Raw genomic sequence first — 21,898 nt, 5'->3', positions numbered from 1 at the left:
GGGCCTACATGCCGAGACGCAATATTTCTTTTTCTGGCTGACTACGCTGCCAGTAGAACTATTCTATAGCTTCTCCCACTCATTCATTGCCTCATATGTCATTCTATGTTGCGGTGGCGGCGCAAAATATCCCCACCAAAGCCACAGCAGTAAATTTGGAGCACATTTACGAAATTTTGTAAATTTTATCAGAAGGGCTCAAAAATCTGGATTGGCGCAATTTGGCGCATTTGGCGCAGGAGTAGGATCACTAGATAAAAACAGCTATCATGCCCTTCGCGCGGCATCGCTGCGATTCCGTCGAGTGGGGTGAGGGGTCCGAGGAGGCCCCCAGCACGTCGTCGGTGCGGTTATTGTGGTGGCGGCTGCTGAGGCCACTGCCGGGATGAGTGCTGCACAGGAGTCCCGATTAACGGCGGCGTCGGTGACGACGACGACGACGACGACGACGACTAGTGGTGGTGACGGGGATCCGGGGATGGGGAACACATCACCGGAGGTCGGCCACGTTGGCCTTGGAGCCGAAGGCCTGCACCATCTGCTCCTCGTACTGGTCGATGTTGCGCATCATGATCTCCCTGCAGGGCCCCAACAGCCGCTCGAAGGCCGACACGTCCAGGAAGGCGAGCTTGACCATGCCCACAGCGTACACCGACGCCGCCCGCGGCTTCTTGGTCAGCAGCGCCAGCTCTGCACGCACAAGAGGGCCACGGGGGGAGAAGGGAACCATGATGAGGTCAGCCATGACATTATAGACATCCAACTAACCCTAGAGCTAGGTGTCAACGGCCAATCCTATATCGTCTCTGCCGCAGCCCTCAAAACAAAGCTGCGGTTGTCAATGGATACTTGGACGATGATATAAGCTAAACCACTAGCACACATCATGGTCTAAAATGACGCAGCTCAAACATTTCTGAAAAAATCCGACCATACTGTAGTGAGTTCTTTTCCCTCACCACTTAATCATACTACTGCCATTCCGCTCTTCAACAGCTCCTGCATTCTGTTGGAACTGTGCCGGATTGCCCGCTTTTTCTAGCACATTCCATTACAGCCTCATCCTTTTAAAACATTCCTCTCCAATACCTGAGAATCCCGCCGCAGCTGGAGACCCCATAGGTTTAATACATACGATTAGTGTCATAAGCGATTTCGGTTGCATTTGGTACCCCAGCTTCTGTTGGCCGGGTGGCGTATTTTTCAACCAAAGATTGACAAGCCTGCCTAGTAACAAGGAGCTAACATTCATGTCCACCACCGCTGCGTTATTATGGTTGTACCTTATGGGAACATGGAGCTTCTATTTACCACAGTCTGCATTTCGACGTGGTTCTAATGTCTCCTCAATACAACAGTCGACCAAAGCGTTTAGGACAAGGTAAACTTTGCCCTTTTGAGTGCTTGCCACAAGCCCTCTCGCCCTAATACGCTATGCATGGCTGCCAAGCTCACTCTTCAGACAGACTAAGCATTTGCTGTGCAGGCGGCATCTTGCAAGATCTACACCCGGAACGTGATGAATATGTCGCATAATGGCGGGCTCCTCGACACCCAAAACCACTGCAGCATGCACTACAGACATTAAACTGTCATCCACGAAGGCATGTGAACAAAAAGTGTGCGAAAATGTAACTCATCGATGCAGGATTGGCACTCAAGATTTCTTATATCCAGATTGTTATAATGACACAAAAACGAGAACGACACAACAAGAACAGTACACTTAGCCGAAGTGAAGCATAAATGAATTATTGTGCACGGCGGACTAAACCATGACTTCGCCAACCTTGATTTGCCAAAATTTGCGGTGTCGCAATTTTTACTGTTTCTTTCCCTGCATTAGTTTTATGGAAAAAGTAAAGTTGACTCAATGAAATTGCTGATTTCGTAATTTAACAAATGAAGTGCATTACCTTTTCTAGAGAAAAAGAAACATTCTCTTCTTTTCAGCTTCAGCTTTCAGGAAACTGCTCAAAGTGCCTTGGTCTTCCACTCGCATCATCAGCTGGTGTTATTCGTTATATCTCACGTTTTTCTAGCTCCCATGGAGAATTATACAAGTGTAATGCAATACGAACCAAGAGGGAAATACGCTGAAAGCTATCGAATACGCTATAGAGCACGGAAACCACGTCGGAAGCAGGCACTTTGGCGTCGAGTTCTGCGTGCGCTACTGGAGACGGCAGCACGAGAAACTGAAGGCGACCAACAAGACGCGCAAAGTTAAAAGAGCTGCGCACTGAGCTGGCTGCCATTCCCGGTCTCCTAACATCTACGGTGCAGCCTTTGGACATGTCTCTGAACAAGCAGTTCAAACATAACGTTCGAGGGCTGTACGAAGAGTGTATGGCCGAAGGAGAGCACGCTCCGACACCGGCCGGCACGATGCGGAGACCGTCGGTGGAGCTGCTGTCAAGCTGGACATCGGAAGGGGGGGAATGATCGCCGTCAAGAGTTTCAAGAAGACGGCCATATTGAATGCCCTCGATGCGATTTAAAACCACTTGGTGTGGGATGGAGACGAGGCCTCTGAAGCCGATGCGGAATCCGGAGGTGACGACGACGCAACGTCCAATGATGTTAGCAGCACTGACTCGGACTAGGACTTTTCCCACTAGTGTCCCCCACTACCACACTCGGGACGGTGAAGTTGGGCGGCTGGCCGCAATAAATAAAGTTTTAAAGACGATAGTCTTTCTTGGGCTCCTTAAACCCAGAAATTTTGGTCTGTCTGTATGTCTGTATGTCTGTCCGTCTGTCTGTCTGTGACTCGATTCAGCCACCCGGCCAAAGCAAAACAATGCCTGCCCATTAGTCTTATATAGTCACAGCTAAATCTACCCGTCTATGTCCGGTGTAAGGTTCATACTTGTCAACAGTGTTGAAGAAGAACAAGACATTACGCAAATATGAGACAGCAAATCAATACAGAAGTGATATTTGCAGTGTTCCTTTATAAAAAAATCAAACATGCTTGCTTTTGCGAAATTAAATACTTCATCAACTGCAGAAAAAGAATTCACTTCGCCGTCGCCTACTGTCGCCCGCGCCACTATAGCTTCTTGCGCCATTTTAAGAAATCAACCGGCAACAGTTACGCAAGGTTCCACTAGATAGGTTCCACGTTCTGCTTGCAACGCACGTGGAGTAGGGAAACGCGGTTCTATAAACGTTGAAGTAGGGCGCCTCGATTAACGCGCGTCTCCGCCGTACAGCAGCGTTCGCATCGAGACACCCGGTTTGGAGCAGTGGAACGCGGGAAATTTAAAATGATTTAAGCAAACCTTTGGCGTCTTTACCTTGGGAGGAGCGCGACGCAAGAGGAACAACATGAGAGGTGAGCGGCAAAGCGAAGGGAGGCATTTACTTCGCAATAGCCGATAAAGACTATCGTCTTTTGACGACATTTGCAACGAAAGGAGCAGATACGCGGCCAATTTTTTTTCCTTCGTGTCTATGTCGACCTTGTACTTTTATTACGAAGGTAAGTCCTGCTTGGAAACGTCTTGGTTATGTATAATACCCATTCAAATCTTATTTAAGCTTGTTTTTACTACTCGAATTTTTTCCCCGTATAATTATCGCACCCCCTAAATACACGCCGATTTTTCTGGGAAAAGGTGCGAATATTAGATGAGTAAATACGGTATACAGGATGACCACCACTAGCCTCCGCTAAATGTAGTGGAAACAGCCAGGCTTATGTGCTTTTACTGGTGTGACATTTTTTAAATCCCTCTATCACCATTGCTGCTGCAGCGATGACACCACCATTGGTGCCGGTCGTTCATGTCAAATCAGTAACTCCTGCTTAAATTAATCTACTTCATTCTTCACCCAGTCAGCATTAAAGAGGCCACGAAGACAGAATACAAACTCGGTGTATTAACGACTGGGTTGTACCAACATCATTGATACTAATTTTACTGCAAACTTCAAAAAAATTATCGCGGTATTAAGGAAAACAGATCGAAGAAGTGGCGACTCCCCAGCCAATTCGCGGCGACAACACTATGACGTCACGGAATTTCGTTTGTGCGATTTCTCTCCACCGACATAAGCCAGCGCACAAGAATCATGACAGGGCGATTGCAGTTAGGCGTCCAGTTCTCTTCTATCATCGCACTTGAATGTTAACGAACAGTTAACCCGCTGATCACTGTGTTTTTGGTTCTGGCCCATAGAACGTCAGGCCTGCCCCTATCACGTCACCGCAGCACGAAGTTTGAACGGTTTTCAATTCTTCTTCCATTTTTGGGGCTAGAGGTGTCTGGCGTGGCTGGGATATAGCTCTGTGAATTACCGAAGACCAATTCTTTCAAGCTGAATAACCCTCTATTTTGACTCTAGCAATCCGCATGGTCTCCCTTCTCAGCATGAAGACCCCTGTCCCTGAAGTCCAGATTCCCATATTTGTTATATGAACTACGCATCCCTGCACAAGAGTGACTAGTGCGTTATTAATGTGACACTCGGTGAGAACATACTTTGCAAGACTCACATTTCACCCGTCAGCTTAGCTCGGCATTACTGCTTCGACTCGGCATTTGCACCTTTCAATTCAACCTTGTCCCCCTGTATACCAAAACACTTACTACAAAGGTCCTATGCACTGATTTCCTTCGACGCATGGTTGGCTCACGTGAGCGCCGTGTAGACATGCGATACTTTGCACCAGAGATGATGACACAATCGAATCGGACTTGCATCTCTGTAACTAGCTCTCGCCAGTAGTACATAAGTCACCACTAGATGGAACAGAACACCAACCATACAGAAGATGAATAAGTGCAGGCTTGGGCGAGTTACTATTTCATATTGTACGTTCACTCGCGCGAAAAGACGACGACAACAGAAGAGAACATGATTTGTGTTGTGCGTTCTCACGTGTTGTCGTCATTTTGTGCAAGTGAACAAATGATATGCAGTAGAGATGGGCGAATATTCCAACGCATTATTTCATTAATGTTCCCGGCCGCGGCGGCGGCTTTTCTGATGGAGGCGAAAAGCAAAAACGCCCGTGTGTGCGAGATTTCGGCGCACGTTAAAGATCCCCAGGCGGTCAAAATTAATCCGGAGACCTCCATTACGGCATGCCTCATCGCCTGCGTTGCGTCGGCGCGTTAAACCCTGCAATAAATCAATCAATTTCATGAATGTTGCTTGCTGGGAGACTCGATTCGCAGTGCAGTTTTACCGTTTGAAGTACTTGAACCTTCTTTAAATAATTTCAAGCGTTGCCTAATTTGACTGAATTTATGGCCTCCCCTTTGTGTGTGTCATCTTATTGAAGACGGCAGTGCATTTTAGGCCCTAATTAACGTTAAGGTTTGGGCGAGTTGCTGCTCTATTAAATTTATTGATTGATTGTAGGGTTTAACGCGCCGACGGAACGCAGGCGATGAAGCGCGCCATAGTGGAGGGCTCCGGATTAATTTTGACCACCTGGGGATCTTTAACGTGCGCCGAATTCTCGTACACACGGGCGTTTTCGCTTTTCGCCTCCATCAGAAAAGCGGCTGCTGTGGCCGGGAATCGAACCCGCGACCTCATGCTCAGCAGCACAACACCTTAGCCCCTTTCTATTGAATTAATGCTTACAGCGCGAACAATTAGACGAAGGACGAGGACAGCGGCTACACGGTTCTAACCCTTGCATCGTAATCAAGTACGGAGCTTAAAAACATTTATTTTCCTTCAATAATTCAGAGGAAAAAAGACTTCACCAGAATGTTTTCTCCCAAAGTAACAGGATTTTTCCTTCAAACTTTTTACAAGGCCTGTTATGAACTGAGAGTTATTAACCCTGAACATACGTAAAAATTAGGTCGTCATAGAAATTATAAGTCATTTGCAGTATGCATATGCAAAAGCTTCCCAAATTTGAAAGCGTATACTTGGGTACAACTTAAGAGCAACAGAAGTTGCCCATGAGCCTTATTACCACAGCCGGTGGCGTAAAGGGTGCGTTGCTACACTCGGATACAATTAAAGAAAACTGCGGCTTTTCCTCATCAAAGGACCCCCACCCAGCCAATGGTGTCGCCGTATCAACGTGACGCCGCGGTAGACCGACTCCACGCCGCGCTCACGGAACAAATCACCGAGCGTGTTCTTCCGCGCTTACGGACTTCTACCAAAATGGCCGCCTCCGCTGTTCGCGTCAATCCATCGGCGTCATCGGGCTCTCTGAGGGTGAGTTTTAGTGCCGTTGAGAAGCACTCCTTGTTTGTGTGTTGTGTGCAGTGTATAACATGTTCGGTAACGACATTCGCTACGGTGCGTTTTCTTCTGCTTTGTGAGCGCTCGGCGTTGCCGGGAAACAGCCGCCGCTGCAGGCACTGGAATCTGTGCACGCTGTGTAAAAAGCGGTCGTTATCATCCTGTGCGGGCGTTTTGGTCTTGAGCGTGAAGTGCTTCTAGTTCTACCGTTTAGTCCCTCCTGTGTATGTGCTAACCACGTTATCGCATCAGTGACTGAGACTGGGGGCGATAACTCCTTATTTATTTCTCGTAGATTACGCCAGTCAGTTGTAAATGTTACTGTTGTGCATAGCGCACGACGTTAACGCCATGGACAGCTATGCACGGGGCAACGTTTTTAGACCTAATCTAAAAACGTTGGCACGGGGCGAAACGCAAACAGCGCGACGTCGCGCGCTGCATTTCGTTAGAGCATATGTAGAGCCGTGTGTCCCAAGTTTATGCCGGGCGCAAGCGTATTCGCCCGAATTGTGATCAAGTCGCCAAATACAAGAAGCTGAATTATCGCTTTTTTTGAAGGTGAATGCGTACGAGCTGTAGCTTAGCTGCATGATGTGATTTAATATGCCACCTTTTCTATATTGATTCGGTTGCGCTGAGATTCAATTGTTAAATAAGTTAATTGATTGCAACTGGTATGCTTTCGTCGCCTGTTTTTTGTTGGAGTACTTTAAAGGGTGCATGAAGAGAAAATATAACTTAGTTTGTATTTTCTCACTTTGTTTGTAATACCTCACTCAGCTCCATTCCGGCCACGAAAGACGTTTTTTAACAGATAAAAACGCAAGGACCACTTAAGAACTTTCAAATTTCGCGCCACAGTGACATGTTATCGGCGCGAGTGACGTCATATGGGCCAGCACTAAAAATATAATTTTCATTGGGTTAGGTGCACGTTAGCATTCAAGTGATTCGATCAAACGTAACTAGCGGCCCCACTACAATCGTCCAGTCATGTGTCATGGCGATTGATTAGTTCGGCCGCCGTCAATCGCCCAAACAAGATTCTGTGACGTCATAGAAAAGTTACTGGAAACTGGCTAGCGAGTCGCCACAGCTCCACACGTTTTATTTATTATCTCCGTTATTTTTTGGAAGTTTTCGATGAAATCAGTATCATTTTATCAGGACAAAGCAGCCCTTCTAATGAACCAAACTAGTATTTTGTCTTCGTGGCTCCTTTAAGCTGTTGTTTCGGACAAAAACTTTGTGAATTAAATACGAATAGGGGTGTACTTTGAGTTTCCATTATGTATGATAATAAAGATTTCGCATGAGTATTACCACTGTAAGTTCAATTTCATTGTCTTGCTTATGCTTCATGAAAGCTGTGCTTCGCGATATGGACATTTCAAGCTAGATTTCACGGGTATGACCAGCTGCAACAATGCATGTGCAGACATGAAACGCAGTACTGAAATCAAATAAACCACCTTTCAGCTCTTCCTACACATGCGCATGCATATTGTTAACCAAATCAAATTCTTGCATGAGCGCAGCACTGAAATCAAATAAACCACCCTTCAGCTTTTCCTACACATGCGCATGCATATTGTTAACCAAATCAAATTATTGCATGAGATATGTGATTTATTGAAGCTATATAGGCACTGCTCGCCTTGTGTTTGTGTCACTAAAGTAAGAAGCTGCTGCTACAATGGTCAGCTGCATGCATGTGCGGTAAATTCAAAGTCGAGCATTCAGGGTGCAGAACACGTCAGCACTTCACCCATTCTCACTGTTACGTCACAAGTGGCTGCTGGAGCAAGAAGCTCACTACTCCAGCAGTGCTCAACATCGTGGATGCAGGATGCCAAGTCGAATAGTAAGCTGCTGTTTGCCGCAGCGCTGTTCACAGCTCAACACGCGCAATGTCTACAGATATATTAGGAGCGTAAATCCCCAAAACAGCACTTCAATTGATGCCCAATTCATGACACAGACAATTGAGTGTGTTTGAAGGGTTACTTAGTGACCTGCACCATAAAAAGTTATCGGCACAGGATGATGTATGACATGTCAGCTGAGTGGATGCATGGAAACACGCATGCGGTACATATAGCTGCGCTGAAACTGATCAATGCATACCATAATTTTCTTGTTACGCAAGAACGGTTCTAATAAAAGTACTGCGCGCTTGTGGAGTTTAAAATGAGGTCACAAGAGACCTTGGTGGTGTATGTCACACGTTGATACAGAATTTGGGGCAGGTAAATTTTCGTTGCAGTTAGCCTTCAACTTGAGCTGGAGTACAGCAAGAGCACTCACCGCCAAAGTAGCCACCCTTGCTTATTCTGGACACCTCCGTCTCCGTTCCACCCTGCAAACACACACACACACACACGACAAACAGCTGGTTGACTTTTTCCACGAATGCAAGGTTGGAATCACATTACACTTTAAGCAACGAAAGCAGTGCAGGTAGCAAGAACCATAACCGAGACTAATAACATGATAACAGGTGGTCACAGTCACACGTACGTGCGCAAAAGCAAGGTGAGCCTCACACAATGGCCACCTCTGCGTGCCCACGAACGCGGAAGCGCCTTTCATAGTTTGCACGAAACCAAACAGTGTCACACCGTTGGAACGTGCCACCGACTTTTTTGTCAACTAATTTCTACCTTGTGAGGTTACTACGTGCATTTTTAAATTACAGCTTTCTTTTTTTTCGGGGTATAACTAACAAGCGCGGCGTAGTGCAGGGCTCCGGGTGAATTCGGAGCACCTGGTGATTTTTAACATGCGCCGATATCTTGTCACACGGGAGTCGTCGCTTTTCGCCTCCGTGCGGAAAGCGGCCACCGCGGCCACGATCAAACCTGCATCCTTGGGCTCTGCAGCACAATGACTTAGCCACTGCGCCTCTGCGGCGGGCAGCTTTCACGTACAATGACTTAGCCACTGCGCCTCTGCGGCGGGCAGCTTTCACGTGCATGCTTTTAGCACGTGAAAGCTGCCCGCCGCAGAGGCGCAGTGGCGAGACTGCAGTCTCGCTGGACGCATATGTGCGCCTTGGCTGTCCTTAACAACAGTCCTTGGAGTGCAGAATTGCAACATTGGTGTGCATCATTTGATGAAAGCATGTTGTGTGAGCATCACAATTCGATGATGATGTTTGGAGTTTAATGGCGCAAGGCCGATTAAGGGCAAAGAGCGCCAAACAATAGTGATTACATGAAAGTGGCATGGAAGTAAAAGTAGAACAATTCAGTAAAAATAAACAAAGTAAAACACAACGTAATGAAGATGACTGGTGTAAAGGGCCAGGTTGTCAACATGCATGATAAGAAATGAGATGTAAAAATTTTACGTCGGTAAGAAACTCGAAAACGCGTTTGATTGAAAACATGGCTTCATCTCCTAAGAAGTATGACGGGTGTGGTGGAATATGTCGCGTGTGTAGTTGTGGGAAGTGTTTGCGTCGTGTAATGTCGAGTGCCTTACATTGTATAAGGATGTGGATCACGGTTAGGGCCTCTCCACACCTGCTGCACAGAGGTCTTGGAGATCCTGTGAGCAGGTGGGAGTGTGTTATATGAGTGTGGCCTATCCGTAACCTAGCAAGGGCAACTTCAGTGTGTCTGTTGTGTGCGTCAGTCGTGTATGGTCCCAAGAGTGGCTTTATTATGTGTAGTTTGTTGTCTGTCTGTTGATTCCAGAGTGCTTGCCATGTTTCGCGAAGGTGTTGTCTGATGTGTGGCTTGAGGTCAGTGTAGGGTACTGCTGCTATGTCCGGTGTATTTGTATGTGCAGCAGCAGCGGCCATCTGATCAGCGGTCTCATTTCCCGCAATCCCAGAGTGGCCTGGAACCCAACACATGATCACGTCGAGATTTAATGCATATGCTGACATAATGGTTTTATACACTACATTAAGAACATTGTTTTTAGAAGACTTGTTGGATGACAATGCATGTACAACACTCAGTGAATCTGTGAAAATGATAGACTTGGGTATTTCATGTTGCACTATGTGATTTAAAACAAGCAAAACTCCATGGGCTTCCGCCGTAAAAATGCTGGTCTTCGCGTTCAGGGTCTTAGAGACTCTAAAATCGGGTCCGTGCGCCGCACACGACACAGTAAGGGCAGTTTTTGATGCGTCACTGTAAAACTCTGCACATTCATACTTAGACTGCAGGGACAAGAAGTGCTGCAAAATAGCAGTTTGTGGTACCCTGCTTTTAGAGCATCACAATTCCTTGCATTGATTATTTGTATAGGGTTTAACGCGCCGACGCAACGCAGGCGATGAGGCGCGCCGTAGTGGAGGTGTCCTAATTAATTTTGACCAATTGGGGATCTTTAACGCGCGCCGAAATCTCGTACATGCGGGCGTTTTTGCTTTTCGCCTCCATCAGAAAAGCGGCCGCTGCGGCCGGTAATCGAACCTGCGTCCTGGTGCTCAGCAGCAGAACGCCGTAGCCACTGAACCACACAATTTCTTGCACTTTACTGCAATAAAAGCATACGACTCTTGGTGATATGAGTGAAGAAGTTACGTAACCACACAGATACACGTTCACATACAGAAAAAAACACGACTACAAAAGAGCTAGGGGCCAGACATTGTTTCTGTACTTAATTTGTGTCCCTTCAATCATTATTAGGCCATGTTCACAGGATGGGGCTTTCCAGTCTTCTCGTTATCGTCCAACCTATATCGAACCCGTTTAGGTAAAATTACCGTGTATATCGGGCTATTTGTGGCCCTGGTATATTTGCAATGAGAATATATAGCAGAAATTACGCTTATATTAGCGTCTCGCAATATATCAAACGGCAAATGCCGCAGAAGTGTCCTCCCAAGTTGGCTTTCCCTCGCAACAGAGGAGAAATTCCACTAGCAAACCCGTAAAAATGGTTTACCCCAGCCATTATAATGGTCAGCAGGCGGCTCTTTCGCCTTCTTCCCCTCACTCCCTGTATCGTGACAGCGCGACAGCGCCGTGTAAGGCGAGCCCCCGGCGCCCCTGACACAAAAAAAATGATCCTGGCCCGCCCGGCATGCTTGTTTTTTGCATTGCGTTCACGTATTTCCCGCTTTGTGGGCTTTCTTCCGAAGTTTCACTGCGGTGGCTAGTGCTAGTGTCACTAAATAAATGCTTATTCAACATTGTCACGGGACACACAAGCGGACAATGTCCCATACTGCCTGTGTTCAGTCAGGAGACGACGAAGACGTCAGAGACGTGGTTGGGTCCTGGAGCGCGCTATCTTATGGCCACCATGTCAATATTGTAAGTAGATCGCTTCACCCCATCTCGTCCTTCTCATCTCTGTGCTGCCACCACGTAACAATATGATGGCTCTAGCTAGCGCGAAGCGGCCGCATTTGTCTTTCACCGTGAAGCCGGGAATCATAATTCGAATTGATCGCGGTGAGAGGTTGGACATCCCCACAACACACGAGAATCTTAAGAGTGCCCTCAGCACAATCGGCAGGGAGCTTACATTAACGTTCTCGGAGTATGTTCTGGGCAGATGTTCCTAAAGAAAATGCCCGAAATTTCTCAGGAATAAAATGCTGAGGAGTGCAACGAAGTCACCACTGCTGTTCCCGAAGTGTGGAGCGAGTTGTCGGAATTTCCAAACGCTGTTGCCGGACAAACCGTCGGCGAGTTGGTGAGTGGATTATTGTGTCCGGACCATGGGAGAGCTTGTAGGACTACATTGCCAAAATCGTTCTGAGCGCAAGCGAAAGCGGGTGAAACAAGGAAAGCAACTACGATCCTTCGCCAAGAACCTCAGAGGTCATTGGTACACTCGCACTTGTCCGACGCTTCTTTGCAAATATGAAAGGTTGCGGAGTTAGCTGCTCCGTCTCTTGGACAATGTGGAGAAGTGCGTGCTGGTTTGTGCAGTCAGGTCATCCAAGCAGAAGAAGATATACACTCAAACCTCGTTATAACGTAACGGGGTATAACGAAATAATGGATATAACGAAGTAAATGAAATTCCCCTTTAAATGTACATAGAGAAACATGCATTTGAAACCTTGTTTTGATGAAGTAAAATTGACCGATCAATGGATATAACGAACCATATTAGTCCCCCCAAAAAATGAGACCACGGTGCGTGAAGTATTCCGCAGAGTTCAACACTCGGTAGGCGCGGTTGCTTCAAAACTCCCGCGCAGACCTGGCGGCCATGCGCAGCCACGTGTCCCCGCTCAGCCAGCGGGGCGGAGCGAGCGGGCGGGCGGGCGGGCCACGCAACGGCAGTGAGAAAAGGCGCAAGGTGGTTTCCCTCAACCCCGATGCATTAAACGCGGTCACTACGGAAGCACCGACCGACGATGCTATTGTCGCAGATTTCACCGCACAGACCACCGAAAGCGACGACGAAGGCGCCGTGGTCTCCCATGCACACACGGTCGACGTGCCAAACTCGTCGCACTCGAAGCGAATGACTTTCGAAGTCATTTCATCGGTGCCCATGATCACGACTAAAACGGCATCAACGCGATGGCCACCGCCAGAAAGGAGGTTTTAGGGGCGAAGCAACTCAGGACCTCGCTTTATCCGTGGCTTGTCCCTTGGCGTCCGCGTACACAGCGCTGCGCATGCGTGAGAAGCATTGGATTGGATTGGATTTGTGAATTGGATTGTATTAACTTGAATTGTATCGGATTGGATTAGATTGGAATTGTATTTACTGTACACGCGCATTGTCAATCATTTACATGCGCGAGTGGGCAATGCCACGGGTGATTTGCGGTAAGAACGATCCTCAGTGCTTCGCCCATTCGTCATGATTCACTTCGTGGAGATGCGTGAATTTTTTTCGCTTGCGTTGTCCGAAAGAAAGGAGCATTAGGTCGCGACGCGGTTTCCTTCTTAGCATGCTTATAATTGTGCACCCAACTAGCATACATTGCTGCAAACTGTTATAATTGATATAGCAAAATAATGGATATAACTAAATTATTACGGCTACAACTTCGTTATAACAAGGCTAGAGTGTAGGACTATTTTTTGTAAAGTAAGGCACTGTCATCAATAAAGTGTTTTTTTTTATAAATCGCGTCTGCTTTTATGCTATCCAATTTCTTAGCATGCTTATATCGAATTATGCCCTTATCGAACTGACACGTGTTGCTTGCGAGTTTGATATAACGGGGTTTGACTGTACAACACTTTATATTTTGCAAAACCTTTTTAAGGGAATGACAAAGGTTAGAAGCTACATCTCAGTAGGCCCTGCTCTATTTTCCGCATTAGCACAGTTAACCAGGCACCCTGTAGAAGTGGAAACACAGGAAGCAGGCTTCTTGTGACTCCTCTAATCAGAGACAGCTTCTCGCGAACACCGCTAAACATGCCAGCATTTCTGGTGCCGGTAAATGTTTCGATCACTGATTCCTGCCTGGCTGTTGACTGCTAAGCCCTGGCAATCTCTACCCCACTTGCAACATGGCACACTTCCTCTGTTTGTCTGCTCTGGGCCTTAGGAGATGATCACACAATGCTTCCTAATCCAATCAGTACCGAGCTGCAAGGTGTAATCGATACTCGGCTTGTTTGTGCAACTGATCAAACTTCCAGGCTCGAGACCTCAACACGCATCCACATCTGTTGTGTAACAACTAACTGCAGTGACCGCCACAACAAGGGGCACAGAGCGAACAACTCGAGCCACTCACATCCTTTTTGAGAGTGATGCGGACTGTGCCGTCTTCGATGAAATACATGCCATCCGCAGCGTCGCCCTGCACGGAACAAACAGTCAATTGGTCAGTCTACGAGCGTTAGACTACCATCCGCGTTCACACTTAACAGCGGTATTCTCATTTTTAACAAGCATTTCTCGCGCTCCTTCGCTTTGAGTGCCTAACAGGGATACCGCCATCTTCACGCTTCAACAGAGTCGCATTTGTTTTCGTTCGGTTCAGATTGCAAGATTGTGTGCGTTTTTTAGTTTCACGGATATCATCGTTACAATTTTATTTTGGCTTTTACACAGTAAGAGTTCTCACAACTACTGTAGGAAACAAGGATTTCTGTCAAACTGTGAAGTTGTGGCTCTTTCCCTCTCAAATAGTCGGCTATTTGCCACAAAACATACAGAAACTAAACACTTTACAGTGGCATGTTGTGGCAGGTCATTGTTACCGCAATTCGGTGTTTTTATTCTGAGCTCCACTGGGTGAAATGTAACAGACGATTTTTTTTTTTGCGCTACATGCTTTTTTTTTTTCAGAGTTTGAGGATTTAATGTGGCAAAGCAAATTAGATCGTGGGCTATGGGGTGTGACATAGTTAAGGGCTGCGGATTAAGTTGCCCTACCTGGGGATCTTGGATCCCCGCTGAAATGTCGGGCACATGGGCATTTTCATCCTACATGCGCAAACTTTCTGAAACTGTACGAGCAAGTCCCCAGCAAATGCCTGCTACTATGGCAGATGGGACTAATGTGCTCACACAAGGCTCCTCTTATCCCTTCGAATGATCTAACCGAAGAAGTTCCAAGTCGTTTCAGCAGCTTCAACAATTTTAGCTCACTGGTTTGCTCTCAGATGCAAACTTAGATGCAAACAGGGAGGGGAGTTTCACGTGCTCTCCCATGCCGGGGCAGATGGACCACCCCAAAGGCTCTAACACGCTTCAATACAGCTCGATTACCATTGCACCCGACATTTCAAGCTTCTAACATCAAGGGCACAATTTTCTGCACAACAAGCTCAGCAGTGAATTTATGTGGTATGTTGAACAATGCAATGACGGCAGCGTTTTCTACACAGACATTTCCGGCGAACGGGAGTCAATTGCTCAACAAAGCACAAAGGCACGACTTAAAACAATTGAGCCAGGGAATCTTTAGGTGATCCCTGGAAGTTTGCTAATGAGGCAGTGGCATTGACTAACCTGCATGATGATGAGGTCTCCGTCACGGTACGACCGGGGCATCAGAGCATCGCACAAATTCATGCGCTCGTACTCCTGCAAAGAGGGAGAGAGAAGAGAGAGGAGATAACGTGAATAGTTCGAGGCATAGCTTAGTGCGGCCTCCCATAATCACGTTTCATCTGTCTCCGCGATATCTTCAAGACAGTCCATCATCAATGCCATCCCACCACTACCTTCGTCCAAATCCAGGGCAGGCAGGCTCCCAGCTACTACCTCTCAATGGAAACAAAAGCCCGTCAAAACAAAACAATGGGGAGAGGTTGAAGTCATATGCATCATGTTAACCTTTTGTGGGCCATTGTTGGACCCCGCCCGACAACGCAACACGGCCATAGCGGTCCACCGTCAAGCGCCGCCCGACCAGAATGTTCGGGGGTAAATTTCACGTTTTTTTTTTTTCTTTCACTGCGATGTGCACGCATTTTGTGTAAACACAATGTCCCATCTCTTGAGCGATAAGGTGAAATTTGTTTCTTGCAATAGGGTGCAGCACAATCTTCAGTACAGGCCTTCTGGATCCCAGAACGTTCTCATTTGTGCGCTGTTCGCTAAGAAGTATGGCCGCTTTTTCACCACGACGTTTTACGCTAGTGCATTTAGTGAAAGCAATGATGACTTTGTGGCAAGGAAGAGAATTGCGTGCCTCCATCACATAATGATGACGAGTGATTCCACAGAAGAGAGTGTTCAAATATCGCGGTGTTGCGTGCAGAATGAAAGAGAAAAAATGAATATACTGCGAGTTTTTGTAGTACAGATTGTGTTCAATATATTTATTTAATATAATTCAAATAGTGTTATTTGATTCGAGGTCAAATTGAATGTAACATTAAGGCCCGTTCACACTCACGAATTGAGTGGCAAAAGCGGCGCAATTTCTGTCGCTCTAGTCCATTCGTCTGAACCAATTTATGCCACCGTGACAAGAACTACTTAACTGATGCTGGGTGACTATTGCGACAGAAATCCAAGTCCCCGGTTTGCTGAAGTTTATCTTTAAAAATTACATGTTAAGTTCTTTGTTTTCATTATAGAATAATCATCTTTGTCTCTATAAAAGAAGCATGAGGGTAGAGTTGGCCAAACGCCAAGGAGTTAAGAGGCGCTCGCCAAAAGCGCCTACCTACTGCCATTTGGCCGCATCGCACCGGAGCCGAGCGGGAAAGCCCATTGCCACAAGTGGAGAACATTAGTGTGGATTTTCAAAGTTAGAAATACCGCGAAGAGCTATTCAATGTACTCAAATAGTGCAATTAGAATCGATGCCGAATCGAATGTCACGTTAAGGCCCGTTCACACTCAAAATTGCAGCGGAAAAAGCGGCGCAATTTCTGTCGCTGTAGTCCATTCCTCTCGACCTCTCGAGAGCTACCCGAGCGATGCTGGGCGACTAGAGTAACAGAAACCTCGCAACTTCTGCCGCTCCCGTCGCAAGCGTCAACAGGCCATTATTCGGTTTCGTATTTAAAAGTTTCTATATTCGCACACTCTGTACCCTTGTGACACGATAGAGAGTGATCTGATTGTGAGCTTCAGCGTTCTGAAGCTACCCATGAGCTGTGAGAAGGCGCGCCATATTGGGGGTTCCAGTTTCAAATATTCGCACACCCTCACTTGTCACCCCTCCGGCCCGAAAGAGCAAGCGAAAGAAGAGAGGCCGGACTCACGTTGAGCGACTTGAGCATGGGCACCTTCTCGAGCAGGTTCTCGTACTCCTTGCGCTTCTTGAAGGCGCTCTTGAGCACGATGCGGCGGAAGGTCTGTCGGTTCATGGCCCACAGGGTGCCCTCGGTGACGGCCGTGATGGTGGCCGCCCGGGGCATGTTGTACATGAGGGCCAGCTCGCCGAAGCTGCCGGAGCCCTCGTACTTGCCCACCAGCTTCTCGCCCCCCTTGCCGCTCCCGTCGCCCACGTAGATGTGGTACGTGCCGCTCGAGATCACGTAGAAGTTGTCCCCGTCGTCGCCCTGCTTGATCACCGTCTCCCCGGCCTTCACCTTGCGCTCGAACATGGCGTCGATCACCTCCTGCATCTGGGCCTGCGTAACCAGCAGAGGAGAGGTGTTCTCTGTCTTAGCCACTCTCCAGAGGGCGGCAAGGAGAACGGCAATCGAGCAAAGGAGAATCAATGATTACGATCAGGCAGGTTTGCGTCGCAACTTGATCTCGCTCTAAGAAGCCAGCAGGAACTGCCCTACCTTTTGGTTATCTTATTTATGCAGACTTTTGCGGTCAGGGCAGGAGTTGTACAAAAGAAAGCACTCGAATCGTACATAAAGTAGGGTCCCACAGGACAGGCATGTGTTTTTAGAAAAGGAACAATACCATCAAAGAGCGACGTTTTCAAGTCGAAATGAATAAATAATGTAAGACAGTTGAATTCTTAATAGCTGAATTTCTTCTCTCTAGAAGTAAATACCACACATGCTGTATACACATTTATAAAAATTTCAAACCCTAAACGTGGTCTACAGGGTGTATTCACAGGGTTCTGGACCGCGCGGCGGCGACAACGCCATATTTGAGATTGCACTCCGTGCGTGGGCAGCGCGTTTCCCGACGCGAAACGTGGTTTGCGGCGGGGTGCTGGAAAGAACGTTCGTGTGGACGGTGTTTTCTTCGTCGTGATTCGTGGGTTTGCGAATGCCTTGTCGTAACGAGTAGCTAGCATTGTTTTCGCTTCGAAATTCCGGACTGCGCTTGTCTCTTACAACGGCAGACCCTAAGCAGCCTGACTACAAAATCAAGTGCGCCGGATATTCTTTTTTCCTTTCGCCGTTTCGAAGCGACGGCTCGGGCAGAGCTTGAAGACGGTCTGTATTCATTCGACGAATTCCCAAAGCAGTTATCGACGATATGGCTAATCAGTACCGAATCTGTTGGAGCACGTTTCATTCAGTTGGGCCCTGGGACGATGGGCGTCGGAGCTTTTACCTCGCACCTCGTCACATGTTTGAAACATTACGCGGTGTTAAAAATGTTCACAAATATGAAGGTAGCCGGCGCACTTTATGGATGAGATGAGCCATACTGGGTGCCCGGCCTCAACGTGGGCTCCTTCGAGTGTTGAAATGAGCGAACTCGTACATGCAATGTCGCTTCCCAGGTAATTGCGGGCATCCAATTCTTCTTCGTCGTCTTCGACTGTTCTCTAATTACCAAGCGTGTTACGGGATCATACACTTAAGCTTGACGCTGGGTACACACTTTGACTACTTCAAAAACAGCATAAAGACGACGACGTATGCAGGCACAGACTAGAGCACTCTTGTCACTTGTCTCTGCGCTGCTTTAGAAGTATCCAAAGCGTGTTCCATAATCTTGTTCTGCTCATAATTTCCGCTTCGTCTTTACCGAAAGGAAAACACTTCGGAAACATCGGTGGGATCTTTGTCGTCGCCACCATACCTAATTTTATCACGTACGTACCTCTCGATGGTTTCCACCCATACCCTGTGCGCATTTGTTCCGCTTCATTAGGATCTCAAATGGACGCGTCGTACGTTCAACGCACAGAACACTGTCGCCAGAGCACCTTACCATCTCTCGTACTCCTATAAGAAGCGCGCAACATGCCTGGGTGGCACAGTAAAACCAGCTCCTCATCTTACACGCCACCACCACATCGAATATCCCCGCAGCCTTGGGTGAAGAAATTTTCTCAACTCGAGCCACGGTCGCTTCAAGCAACGCAGGAAATAAGGAAATCGCCGCACGCGTGACACCGAGATAGCGCGAAATCGCCGAAACGGATCGGGCTGTGCACGCCGCTGGCCGCGCCTGTAAAACCGTCGGAGAGTTGATTTCGTCGCGCGAAATCATACCTTCTTCAAGCACTACCCTGGCCTTCGCTTCGAAACAGCAAAAGAAAAAAATACCCGGCGCACTTGCTTTCTTCGGTCTGCGGGTCTGCGGTTGTAGGAGACGTGAACAGCGCATCCGGAATTTCGTAGCGAAAAGAATGGTGACTACTGGTTACGACAAGGCATTCTCAACCCCCGAATCACGCAGAAAAACGCCGCCCACACGAACGTTCTTGCCAGCACCACGTCGCAAACCAAGTTTCGTGTCGGGAAACGCGCTGCCCGCGGGGCGCAGTGCAACCTCCATTATTATGGCGTCGTCACCGCCGCGCAGGTAGCGCCACCGCGCGTTCTAAAGCCCTGTGAATACACCCTATAAATGACTGCACAGTTTCACACTTGACTGCACTTTCTGGTAATTGGTTCCTTCACTCAAGTACACATTTTATCCTTTAAACAGTGAACTACTGTAGATTACATGCAAGTTATTGCAACTGTAGCTCACTTCATGCATCGAAACACGTGCAGTCCTCATATCATCAGGACTGACCGATACCACTTTTTTACAGTACTCATTTTTTAACATTATACTTAACATACCATGTTAACATTATACTTAAAAACCATCGTTTGTGGCTGCAATAAAGTTGAGTGAGTTAAAAGGCATTTTTTTTTTATTTAACAAAGCTGTATTTTGTCTCCATGGTACCTTTCAAGTCCTCAACGATCTCCAAGAAGTTGTACAGCTCCTCTTGGTTACTAATGGCCTCTGACGTCATTTGTGAACCCCAATTAATACAAAGTCAAATGCAGAAAGAGAACAACACGAAGCCAGCACTAACAATTGGCTCACTCAGGCAGAGAAAAAACAATGAAAAGTGTTGCAATTCAAACCTATCCCTTGTTTTGGTACTTGTGCCAGTTTTTCTTCCTTCACAAACCAACTGAATATCCCAATTTTAACGTTTAACGTGTCAAACATGCACTTGGGCTAGGAGGCACGCCGTAAGGGCGCTAGAGTAATTTCCTCCAACTGTGAATTTTTGAAACGCAAGCAAATATCTTAGCACAACGCGTTTTTTTCTTTTCGCCTCCATCTGAAAAGCAGCCACTGCAGCAAGGATTCGAACCCGCACCCTTGGGATCAGCAGCAGACCACCTTAGCCCCTGAGCCACCGCGACAGGTCGCAAACCAACCGGCCCACACGACACTGACCTGATCCAGGGACTTGAACAGCAGGATATTCTTGACAGCCTGGCTGAGCTTCTCGCGCTGAGCAGGAGATTTGGGGTGCACCTCCTAATGGAGGGGGAGGGGAAGAAAATCTGTCGACTCACTCCACGCAACAAATTCACCACTGGTTCAGCCGTTCATATCACTCTTCCCAACTATCTACTGCGCATTCTCATGCAAACTCTCACCAACAAGCTTCCAACTCGTGACCTCTCCCTCAACGTTGTTTAGGCAAAAATAAAACCGCATCCAGGCAAGCACCCCTTTACGACCTCCTAGCTATGGCCTTCATGCCCTTTCTCTCCAAAGATTTCGCACTCAGCGAAAGAAAATTCTTTTTTTTAATCCATGACGATTAGACATTTTATGCTGACACATCGCAGCTTCAACTTAACCCAATGAAAAATGCAATTTGACTTTGCTTGTTTAGTTTTCACTCAATAATTCTAAATGGTTTTTTACTTTACTTTTATATTCTTTTTACTTTTTAATGGCTACTTAGGAGGCGCTCGAGTTAACAACTCGTGATACTAAATTTGAACTTCACTGATATTTTGAAATTTTGCAATTTGTCACAATATATTACAGTTATTTTTGCACTTCAGCTTGCTAACATTCAGCTATTCGCCACATTTGAATGTTCTCTTTCCTATTTCAACCAGTTCAACCAAATCGACACAGTGGTTTCAACCAATTTCAACTGATCTCAACAAAATTTGAATAGGCTTGTTCAGGCTGATGAACTATCTTTTCCACGGGGGCACAAAGTCAAGTCTGCAGTTACCCAGAGCGTGTGATCCCACAACCTTGCTCACTCCTGAGCGCTGCCCACAGGGTTCTCACCTTGGGTCCTTCAACTTCATCATCTTCAGCCGGGTCGTACTGTTCAGCAAATACTGCACAACACCGCCACAAGCAGTACGTCAGCGCATGCCATGTAGCACAGTTCCACAGCCCTATTCAACAAACTTATCCACCACTATCTCTAGCCAGTACCGTATTTGAACATCGAGCAACACCAGTGAAAATTACAGGCAACTGGGACAAAAAAAAAAGAAAATAGAAACAGAAAATTTGTGAAGTACCGACGGAATCCTATGGTTAATGGCAAGATCGCTGTTACTCAACAGAGTCGTAATTCATGAACATCCATGCTTTTTTTTTTTCCTCATCGGAAGGCAAGTTTACGGAGATGCTACAGGATAAGCATAGAGAAAGAAAAACTTCTTTTTCATTGTGATAATGTGGTCACGCTTAAGCTGCCGTAGTTATCACTCTCTAGATAAGAAAGCACAGTTGCCTAGTGACACAGTCCCCAGTCTGCTGAAGTTAGTCTTTTTATTTTGAACTTTTCTTTCACTATGAGGCATTTGTTTTTTTCCCCAATGAGAGAAGACACGAGTGGCGAGTTGTCCCAGGGTCAAGAAGAAAAAAAACAGCAGTGGCTCAGCTCGGCTATGCCACGATATAAGTAGCGTGAGCTAAGGTTCAGCTGGTTATTCTAAGGTTTCGTGGTTGTCTAGGATTAGCTGATTATCATGCTTACTGCTGCTAAAACTATTTCCAATCCAATCCAATCCAATCCAATCCAATTCAATTCAATTCAATCCAATCCAGTCGCGGCGGTGGCGGCGGCGGCGGCGGCGGCGGCGGCGGCGGCGGCGGCGGCGGCGGCGGCTCC

The 21,898-nt window shown here is 47.1% G+C and overlaps 1 protein-coding gene across 1 annotated transcript in view; it reads right to left on the bottom strand.

Annotated features, from left to right (window-relative positions):
- Positions 1–206: 206 nt before the first annotated feature.
- Positions 207–21,898, bottom strand: part of LOC144159809 (cAMP-dependent protein kinase type II regulatory subunit-like) — a 56,387-nt gene continuing 34,695 nt past the window's right edge. Inside the window, exons 4-10 of the mRNA XM_077691491.1 lie at positions 21,061–21,113; positions 20,200–20,283; positions 16,848–17,219; positions 15,139–15,213; positions 13,916–13,981; positions 8,536–8,587; positions 207–690 (exon numbers count right to left, since the gene is read on the bottom strand). Coding sequence (XP_077547617.1) covers positions 491–690; positions 8,536–8,587; positions 13,916–13,981; positions 15,139–15,213; positions 16,848–17,219; positions 20,200–20,283; positions 21,061–21,113 — 902 coding nt within the window. The 3' untranslated portion in view covers positions 207–490. The remainder of the gene's footprint in view (positions 691–8,535; positions 8,588–13,915; positions 13,982–15,138; positions 15,214–16,847; positions 17,220–20,199; positions 20,284–21,060; positions 21,114–21,898) is intronic.

Source organism: Haemaphysalis longicornis, unplaced genomic scaffold (assembly GCF_048455015.1).
Source record: "Haemaphysalis longicornis isolate Haplotype H1 unplaced genomic scaffold, Haemaphysalis longicornis Haplotype H1 scaffold_10, whole genome shotgun sequence".
NCBI lineage: Eukaryota > Metazoa > Arthropoda > Arachnida > Ixodida > Ixodidae > Haemaphysalis > Haemaphysalis longicornis.
Note: the sequence above shows the minus strand (reverse complement) of the source record. Positions and strands in the feature narration are given on the sequence as shown.